Source organism: Aptenodytes forsteri, unplaced genomic scaffold (genome assembly GCF_000699145.1).
Source record: "Aptenodytes forsteri isolate BGI_AS27 unplaced genomic scaffold, ASM69914v1 Scaffold17, whole genome shotgun sequence".
NCBI lineage: Eukaryota > Metazoa > Chordata > Aves > Sphenisciformes > Spheniscidae > Aptenodytes > Aptenodytes forsteri.
In genome coordinates, this window is record NW_008795027.1 from 242,140 (window position 1) to 252,207 (window position 10,068).

A 10,068-nucleotide genomic window follows, 5' to 3' on the forward strand; every position below is an offset into this window, starting at 1 on the left:
AAGAGCCCAGCCACTCAGCTTTCTAAGTCGTCCCACCAGTGCTGTGGCTCCACTGGAAGAGTATTGGCAGCTCCAAGCAAAAAAACCCCGCACATCTAATTTCAGCACATTTAAGAAATAAACTATAAACTAACCAGCAGAAGATAAGCCATCTTACAGTTCACATGTCAGACAAAAATCCTTTGAGACATTTTACTTACATTTAACACTTCTTGCCGGGGCTGTGGTGGTTCTATGCAAGTCAGTAGCCTGAGCAACAAGTCCATGATAGCAGAGGTCCCAATGTGCTTAATAGTCGTCCCCACCAGTGCTGTGGCTCCACTGGAAGAGTATTGGCAGCTCCAAGCAAAAAAAAAAAAAACCCCGCACATCTAATTTCAGCACATTTAAGAAATAAACTTAGCAAAAACCAGCAGAAGATAAGCCATCTTACAGTTCACATGTCAGACAAAAATCCTTTGAGACATTTTACTTACATTTAACACTTCTTGCCGGGGCTGTGGTGGTTCTATGCAAGTCAGTAGCCTGAGCAACAAGTCCATGATAGCAGAGGTCCCAATGTGCTTAATAATGAGGTCTACAAAATCATGTTTCCTCTTTAAAAAATCCACAATCTAGAAATTAAAAAGAAGCTTACATTTGCTTATCTGTATTTTACATGGTAAATTACACCAACCAGTTTTAGTTTCTCTCTCCCACCAAATGGAGAAAATAAATGAGAACTTCTTAAACACTTTTGCCACTTAAAGCTTGCAGTACAAGGCAAGATAAAATAATACATGTGTATAGAGTAGCAAAAGTGGCACAGGACAGATCTATACTATGTGCAGTGTGTCTTGGGCTTCCTCTCAAGCCCAACTTGCTGACCATAAACTACTTATAATCCAATGCACAGTCAACCTTCCTTTTGGGTATGAATTGTTCTCATCCCCGCTTAGTGAGCAAAGCTTGACACAGCAAAACCTTAACATAATACAAACACAGAGCTTGCTAAATTAAAGATGCAGAACAGAGTCACAGACTTAATTTGCTCAGGTGCGAGAGCCAGTCATTACAGCTGTTGCAGTACTGGGCCTCATGAACACAAAGTACGACAAGGACTCCAAACGTCTCTTACCTTGTTCTATAATAATTCTTCACACCAAATCAGACCCACTCCCACTGATTCAATTCACTTACCTTCACTTCTAACAGCAATTAATGCAAATATCATCATATAAAATACTGAGCTAAGCTAAAAGGTAAGCACTCACACACTGCACAAATAGCTCAGGCAAATCTGAATCAAATACATCTTTACTCATCCAGATATATTTTTTTAATCCTGTGCATACCATAAAAAGTTGGTGTCTTCAGTTAGTATAGAAGTTAAATGCTCTTTTTTGACTCTGCTGCTATTCCTCAAATGTGTAGTCTTAAAGCAGCATTGCTGAGTACTACGACTTTATTAGAGCACCTGTTAAATTGGAGAGCTTGTAAATATTTACCTGTTCTGGTTTTCTGCTTATAAGAATACTTAGCACCTTGCTGAAGAAACTGGCTAGTAAAGGGTTTAGAGGAGATTCATTTAAGAGGAAGCTGTACAGTTTCATAAGTAAGGATTCTTCTTCTCCCAGCCTATCATTGATCTGCGAGATATCTGATGTAAGCAGCTCACACGATATGTTTGGATATCTGGGGAAAAGGAAAGAAATAATATCTCATACTTCAATGTTGTCATACTTCCAGCTCTGAATTCAGAACCTAGTAAGCTTCTTATCAAGTTTTCAAGCAGGGTTTGTCTGCCCTAATTAAAGCAGCAAACTACTGCAAGGTAACATAACTGCACATTCAGCCTTAAATGAAAGAACAGAGCTTGTAGAAATGGACTACTCTGTTCTTCAGCAGCAATAGGACAACACTAGGGAAGTGGGGAAAGGAAAGGGCGAACTTTTATTTTAAGATCTATTGTTAAATCCATCTGTTCTATCATTAAATCCACCTGTTCAAGTACTGATCTCTCATTTCAGAAGCCACTTTTTTTGAAGGGAAAAAAGTTAGTTACCAAGAAGTTAAGCAGACTGATAGTACTGGACTGATACTGGGGAGGGAGCAGTGTTTGCCCTTTCTAATATAACAGGGATTATATTAAAAAAGCTCAAAAAGAATAGCTTCAGGATTTTATATATATATATATTTTTAATATATATTGCAATTATGTAGAAATTTAGTAAACTAGTCAAAGTCTGACAAAGTCTGCAAAACCAGCTAGTACTGCTTCACGACAGTCAGAAGCACAGTTCAGAACACTGAGTAATTAAACTAAGAGGCCATCAAGACCAGTAATTTCCTGTATTTGACAGTACTATCACCCACTCATACTAAAGGTAATTTTGACAGCATCAGCAGCTTAAGGTTTCTAAGTGAAAGATGCTTCAATTTCAAACTCTACTAGAAACACTTACAGGAGGCTTGGTTTACCAGAAACGGTAAAGTGCTGCAACTAACAGTGTAGCTTATTTCACATTGTTTTTTTACATATTAAGAAAAAAAGCAGCTTTCTGCATAGACAACTCTAAAATAGGCCAAAAATGGTAGAAGTGCTTTTATACGAATTGCTAAGTTGACTTTTGAGTTTGAACCTTCTCAGCAAACTAGCTGAAGTCATGGCCGTACCCAATTCTTACAGTTCTAGCTCTGCAAAGGAAAACACCAGCAATTAGACGTTAAGTACCTTCTTCCAAGGAGTGCTATAGACCTTCTAAATAAGCATCTTCAAAACATCTTATCAACCATCGATAAGACAAAGCTAAGCACTTAACTATACTACCCAAATAGGGTTTTTCATTCAACTACTTTCTTAATAATCACAACTACAAGATTCTTCATGCGAGTTCTGATTATTTGTTTTCATAAGCCTCCTTTGGACAGCAATTGGTTTTGGAAGCATTTGTGGATTAGAGGCTTCCATTTGAAAGATAAGCAAATATTAGAATGATTTATTTAAAAGTTCTACAAAGCCCCTTGAAAACAAACTTACTCTAAAGATACCAGTATTGTACTACACACCAGCACGCAGGGATTCAAAACACACTATCAAATTAACTGGAGTAAGTTACCCCTCTTTCCACCTTCCCAAGTCTCCCCCACCCCCAAAAGTTTTCCTACTTATAACGAATTTTTTCATCCATGTCTTGAGGTGGCTCTTCGATAATAAATGAAACTAAGTCTTCCAAACATTCTGACTTCAGCAGAAACTCTATAAGTTTGCGATTTTGAGCCTTGCACTCTTGCAGAACATCCTCTTCATCCATCAATTCTTTCAGTGTTACATCTTCTCTCTCTAGAAGTGTATCTATGTGGGATGACGAATGGAGATCAAATTTCCAAAACATGCTGGTCTGGATAAGAAGAATATACACAAAGCATTAAGTTTACAAATCTATTTAAGCAGTATTTGTATTAACACTTCACAGTAGTATATCATAGCTTCTAACCCCAAAGGTACCTGCATGTATAGAAACTTTCTAGAACTCAAATGAGACACAACAGTAGATGCTGACAATCAAAAGCTACAAAATCAGGCTTGATTAAAGTGACTGAATACACCGTAGTAATTTTTGTACCTGTAGCAACAGCCAATATTTTAACATCCAAAGATAAAGTTAGGCAGCTCCAGGGTTTTACTAACATGAAAGGAACATGCTAATCTGCATTAAAGAAAAAAGGATAACTTCGGTTTTCAATTTATTGAATTTGCTCTTCGCAACCTTTGTTTTTAATCTATGCACCCAGTCTTAGATTCAGAACAACTTGCTCAGCAATTAATAGAGCTGAGAGAAGATAAAATGGACCTGCATAAATGCACTAGAGTACCACCCTTACCGTTGAAGAACACACCTATAAAGGTGGAAGAATTATAATAATTTTAATTTGCAGGCAGGACACATCAAATTGCTGGAGCTAATTTCAACACAGGACCTACTCTCTCACTGTACAAACTTGACACAGGAGGAAGAACAAGGGACAATAAAATATCTTATGCAAACACATGAAAAGGCAGTGGCCCCAACCACTGAAACATTGTAAAAGGCCGTAACAGAGATGTATAAGGATGAGCAACTTAACCTTTCCTTATAAAATGCTTTGGCACCTCCATGTTAGTTTTGTTGCTCTAAGACACCTTGCAAACAGTTGCTACTGAGACAACTGTGCTATCAGAAAAGACTGTTTCAGTCTACGATAAATCCAGTAAGCTCCTGCTTTCACCTCTCATTAAGCTCATTACAAGCATTCGCTCCATTCCCCCTTCTCCAAACTGGGCTTTTACATGACATTTAACGTCTGACACAGTATCAGCTGGTCTTATGCGAATGCAGAATTTAAGTGGATTGAAAGAGATACTACAGATACTAGAGAACAGTAAGAGAAACCTTCCTTACAATTAGAAGCAGCATGGTTTTGAGCAGTACTCATTTAAATAAGGAAAGAAACACTCCTTTAGTAACTGCCTTCCAAATGTCAAGGATTAATTCAATACGTTACTGTGCGTTAGCGACATCATCAGTTGCGAGGACATGTAGTTACTGCGTAGAATGTAGGGGAATAGTACTATTTTAGTGAGAACACTTCTGTAGGCTGCAGGTTGCATGCAGGAGCAAGCTTAAAGACAATAATCAAACTATGCTTGTCATACACATAAAAACTACGAAAACTAAAACAGAAATATCTAATTCTTATGCAAACTAAGAGGTAGACAGCTTTAAGCATTTATTTCCAAGCTAAAAAGGATTCAGCATGCAAACTGCAGCTATTTCGAACAGTGAAGTGTCAGATTTAGTACTTGAGCAGTTTAGAAAACAGATACGAGTCCAAGAATCCAGCAAAACCCTTATGACTCTTCATTAGCAAGACTTCCAGTATTTGGCCTAAATATTGAAAAGTCTGGTATACTCACTATGGAGAAGTTTTAATTGCTTTTAGGGTTTTCATTGTTTCTTTAACCATTAAACACCGATCACTTAATACCACCTTACTTTGCTTAACCTTTTGTCAGAAGTTTTAAGCATACATAGCTGCCCCCAGATTACATAGCTTTCTGTTTAAAGATATGGGAGTCAAACAAAATAAATCGGGAAAAGGTACAGCTAATTTCAATCGCAGTATCAGTACTTATCAACTGAGATCCCATGCAGGGATTAAGTGGTTAAAAAAGAGAAAAAAAAATCTTTTCTACTGAAAGTATTAGTAAACTTACAAGCAGGGTTCAAAATACCTGATCTCACAAGTTAGTTTAAATCAAGTTATACAAAGTTGATATTAAAAACACTAGCTTGTGGGTATTCAGGCTACACACAGACTTACTGTAAGCAAGTGAAACTAGTGCATTATTAAAGTCACAGGATGGTTTTTTTTGTTTGTTTGTTTTAAGCCTCTAGAAAGTAGATCAAATCCCTCCCCTTGCCCCAATTATGAAAGTAGCATCTTTGCAAGTAACCACTATCAATGCTAATTCCAGATGTAAATCCCTCTGCAGTTCAGTAGCTTCAATTTATTTCTCAGTTACTTATTTCAAGAGAAATTCAACAACGGAAAATAGCAACAACAAAAAAGAGGCATACTACTGCAAACATGTTACTGCGTTATTTCACAAACTGTCTCCCAGGCAAGCTCTTTTAGGGGGTGCTCCCTCAACATGTCAGGTGCCGGCCAGAGATTATTCCATCACTTTTCAACAGGAGCCCAGGTCCTTTGAAATAAGGAAAAATAAACAACATAAAATTTGCCAAAGAGGAAGTCCAGGAACCCTGAAGAGAAGAGAATTTTCTTAGGTGTTATCACTGACTACAGAATCAGCCTACCATAGTTCTGAATGGAAGTTTTAAAAACAAAAGTTATTGTTATTCTTGCCAGAGCCTACTGTTCTACCCTCCCTCTCAAAACCTACCAATTCTGAAATTTTGAATTATCTTCATGCTTTATTAATGGGACTGAAGTTTGAAAGAGTCAGAATTAGGCCTTACGTCCACAAATCAGGAGCGCTCTTCGCAAAATTTCACTATCTGCAAATTTATGATGAACTCCACAGGTCAATTGGGTTGTGTTACTCCCAATGTTCAACTCCATTGCCAATAAGAGCAGAAAAATCACAACATGTGGATTCAATGCAAGATGCAGAAGACTGCCAAATACAAGACGTGCTCAAGATTAGATACTGCAAGAAGCAAAATAATCCAGGATAATACAAAAAACTCTCAGATGTGGAAAGAAAAATTGTGTTAAAGATGCTAAAGCTGCTGCAGATATTTGACTGTCTTTTGTAGCTTGAGTTAGCTTTCCATAATCTCTGAAAGTTCCCATCAAGCAAGACTAACAGACTTCCAATTCATATAAACAGTACTTCTGAAAGTTTACATCAACTTGCTGATGTACAAGTTATGACAATTCAAGATCCTAAGGAACACCTAGCATTCAGAAAAATATTGCTTTGTTTTCTTAGTTAATATTGTTAACAGATTTTTCTCTGAATGAATGCTGAAATAACATTCCATGTAGTAAACACCTGACTTAAATCTGAAACAAAAGAAAGCAGTTCACCAAAATGAAGAAAACCTGTCAACTGCTCTGAGATACAGGTAAGTGAAATTCTCACTTGAATTGTTTGCTAAAGGGAAGAAATAAAGCTTAGACATGATCCTTTCAGACCAGAAAAAAATTGAAGTCTTCTGCCTACTACAGCTGAAGAAAACCACACTATGTTACCACACATGACACAAAGTAATGATGAAGATAAATTCTTATGCTTTATCATTAAGAGAATTTACCAACATTTAAGACCTTTAAATGCATTAAGTGATTTCTTTAAAATGCTAAGCATGCCCTTCTGCCAGCTTCACATAACCTCAACCAGTTAGTCCCTAGGTATATATAATTAGTTTCCAATTTTGGTTTTTTTCCTTTCTCCAAATGATGGACAGTAATTAGACACCATATTAGCATTTATAAAGTGCTTATTTTGACACTGGAAATGGACCATCTGTTCAAAACAAAGCTAAGCACCAGTGCATGTCTGAAAAAATTTTAGAGCTAAACAGAATTACCAGTCACCCAAATTGACAGAGAAGACACTCTAGTGACTACTTTTTAAACTGCCTATTTCACTCAGCTAGAGCATCACCCATTGTAAACCTGCTGTCTACAACTGCCTGTCCTTTGCAGGCTGGGGCACAATTCCTCAAAGCATTAAATATCCCAAGACCTATTAAATGGGAAAATTAAGCACTTATGCATTTAGTCTGGAATCAAGGGCAATTTGAACAAAATAATATGAAAAAATAAGACACCTGCATTCTAGCTTGAAGATCTGGACCAAAACAGTTCTTTTCTGTAAAGCAATGGTAATTTATAGCAATACACCGTTATGCCATAACTGAATTCCCCACTTTTTCCACTTGATGAATGCAAGAAAGAGTCTTTCACATACAGAAACATACTTACATTGCTTCTTCTGCACTGAGAGTTCAGGGGAAAAATAAGGAATTCTTTATCTTCTATCCCATTAAAATAGTATGGTTTTTAAGTAGTGTAAAACCTCTGCTCTTAACTATTCCATAGTTTTATTTCTAAATACTTCAAATAATACAATAGAGACCATACTTACCCAATAATCTATTTGGAAATAAACTTATTTTCCATTAAAGCAGTGAGGTTCGTTGTAAGTGTTATTAGCTAGAAAGATAAAAGTTACTGTTTCAAGTCCCTAGATTTAACTACATTACTTTACATTACATCCAGCAATCACAAATTAAAAAAAAGCAGTAATACAGGAGAGTTTTTTCATGGTACAGTTTCTACATTTCTTAAACAAAATGTAGATCAATATGACATAGAATAAAAATCTCATGTGAATACAAAGTAAGATGTAGCAGTCTCTTCAGTGTCAGAACAGCCTGTTCAGGCCACGAATGTGAGCCCTAGTGGAAATTAATTTGAGAAATACTCCATTACTTACACTAATCTTAATTAGATTTTTTATGATAAGCTAGTGAAGTTTCTTTGAAACTTTGTGGAGGAGGGAGCCAATAGATGGTTTGAAGTTAAAAGGAATGAAATAGAACACAAAATACAAACACCTTTACCTCAACAATTCAATACATACTGCACCCGTATTTCAAATACTCTGCACAGTCCTAGTCCTCCCATTTCCAAAAGGACATAGCAAACTAGAAAAGATACTAAAGGAAAACAAAACCAATCAACAATTCTTTTACGGAGTGCTGGGAGACCTTGCATAGGCTGGCTGCGCCTCCCTTTCCGTCTGCGGGATGTCTGGATGCTTCACCCCCTTCTCAGCCACCGTCAGGCACAGGGGACTGCACCACTTGCAGGCAGCCAGGTCAGTGGGAAGTCACTGAGGACCCCCAACCCTCCTGCAACACTGTTGCCACTATCTCATCCAGGGGAATCCAGGCACAGGATGAGGAAGGGGCTGGAGCCCAGGCACATGAGAGGAGATGGAGGGCAGTCCCTGTGTCCAAGGGGCAGCAGAACAGCACAGGGGAGCAATCCCCAGGAAAGGGGCCCTCAGCACCCCCAACCCTCCTCCTCCTTCCACATGAGGGCATCTTTGAGGCCACAGCCCCCCCATCTCCCAGAACAGCCATATTTGACCACATGCATTGCCATCACAGTGGTATCCTAATGTGACAAGCCACCTTACTGCCTTTTGTTCCAGGCCCTATAAATACAGGGACCCCAGCAGCTGGCCCACAATTTGCTGAACTTCAAGGCCCTCAGATTCCAAGGATGATTGGAACAAAGAGGTCCCACAGCAGCAAGGCAAGTGGCTGCTCACTTGTGTGTGGGAAGGCAGATAGGCAGTTGCAGGAGACACAGAGGAAGAGGAAGCAGCGTCAGAGGGGGGGCACCATCAGCCACACAGTAGCGATGGCCATCACTCACGTGGCTGATGGTGTGGAGCTCATGGAGGTGGGTCCACCCAAAGATCAGGAAGAACTAGTAGAAGTGGATCCACCTCCTGCATGGCTCCCCTAGCACCACTACACCATGCCAGGGCTCCCCTCCATGACACCATCAACACAGCATCGCAGGAGCGCCCAGCCTCCACACCTGACATTAGCCAGGAGGCCGAGCCTCTGCACCTGGCTGTCCTACAGGCTCACCTATTCCATCTCCCAGCATTAACAATTATTTTATTCATTGCCACAGGTGGTGTGAGCCCTTCTCTTTTCCATCCCCTCCCCCCCCCCCCAAAGGGAGGCCACCTCTTCTGCCCATCTCTTGAGCCCCAAGAAAAGGGTATGAGATGACCTGGCTTCCACTGGGCTGCTGCACTGGGGTGACAGGAGTCGTCCCTTGGAGGGCCACCGAGGTCTCTGGGGCCTGGAGGTGGGGTTTCTTCAGTCTAAGGACAAGAAGGCTGCCCGATGGGTGGTTGAACATGAAGCCAGACCCTCTGTGGTGGCGCATGAAGAATAGCAACAAATCAAGCAAAGAAGTTTGAGACAGCTGTTCCTTTAGAGAAGCAGAAGACTACAGTTCTGCCAGGAAGAAGTGCTGGCCTGCAGCATTAAGGTCCCTTCTAGCTGCTTCATTAGGAGTTCTTTTCAAGGTTGGGCAATAAACAATTTAAAAAACCCCCAAAACACTAAAACAAGAAAATAACAGTAAAAATGCTTTCCTCCTCTCTTATTTGGTACTTTGACGACTGCATCTGGACTCCTCTGTTCCCTCCTGGTCTCCCTAGTCCAGAAAAGACATTGATGTGTGGGGTGTGGACTCAGCCCAGGACCTTCGAGATGGTGAGGGGCTGGGGCACACAGCACACAAGGGCAGGCTTAGGGAACTGCCTCTCGTCATGAGGGTGGTGAGACACTGGAGCAGGTTGCCCAGAGAAGCTGTGTATGTCCCATCCCTGGAAGTGTTCAAGGTCAGGTTGGCTGGGGCTTTGAGCAACCTGATCTAGTGAAAGATACCTGTAAGCCTCATCTCTGTGCCTGGGAAGATCATGGAACAGATCCTCCTGGAAGCTATGCTAAGGCACATGGAGGACAGGGAAGTGATTCAAGA

The 10,068-nt window shown here is 39.8% G+C and overlaps 1 protein-coding gene across 5 annotated transcripts in view; it reads right to left on the reverse strand.

Moving 5' to 3' along the window:
- The window catches only part of PPP6R3 (protein phosphatase 6 regulatory subunit 3), a 65,343-nt gene that overhangs the window by 35,467 nt on the left and 19,808 nt on the right, over positions 1 to 10,068 (reverse strand). For 3 of the 5 annotated variants that reach the window (XM_009275994.2, XM_009275993.2, XM_009275991.2), the window contains exons 1-4: positions 5,601 to 5,705; positions 3,148 to 3,380; positions 1,488 to 1,674; positions 477 to 614 (exon numbers count right to left, since the gene is read on the reverse strand). In XM_009275994.2, the coding sequence (XP_009274269.1) occupies positions 477 to 614; positions 1,488 to 1,674; positions 3,148 to 3,380; positions 5,601 to 5,612 (570 nt within the window). In that variant the 5' untranslated portion in view covers positions 5,613 to 5,705. Of the gene's footprint in view, positions 1 to 200; positions 287 to 476; positions 615 to 1,487; positions 1,675 to 3,147; positions 3,381 to 5,600; positions 5,706 to 10,068 lie in introns of those variants that run through there. The other 2 variants (XM_009275992.1, XM_009275995.1) reach the window with 2 other exon arrangements.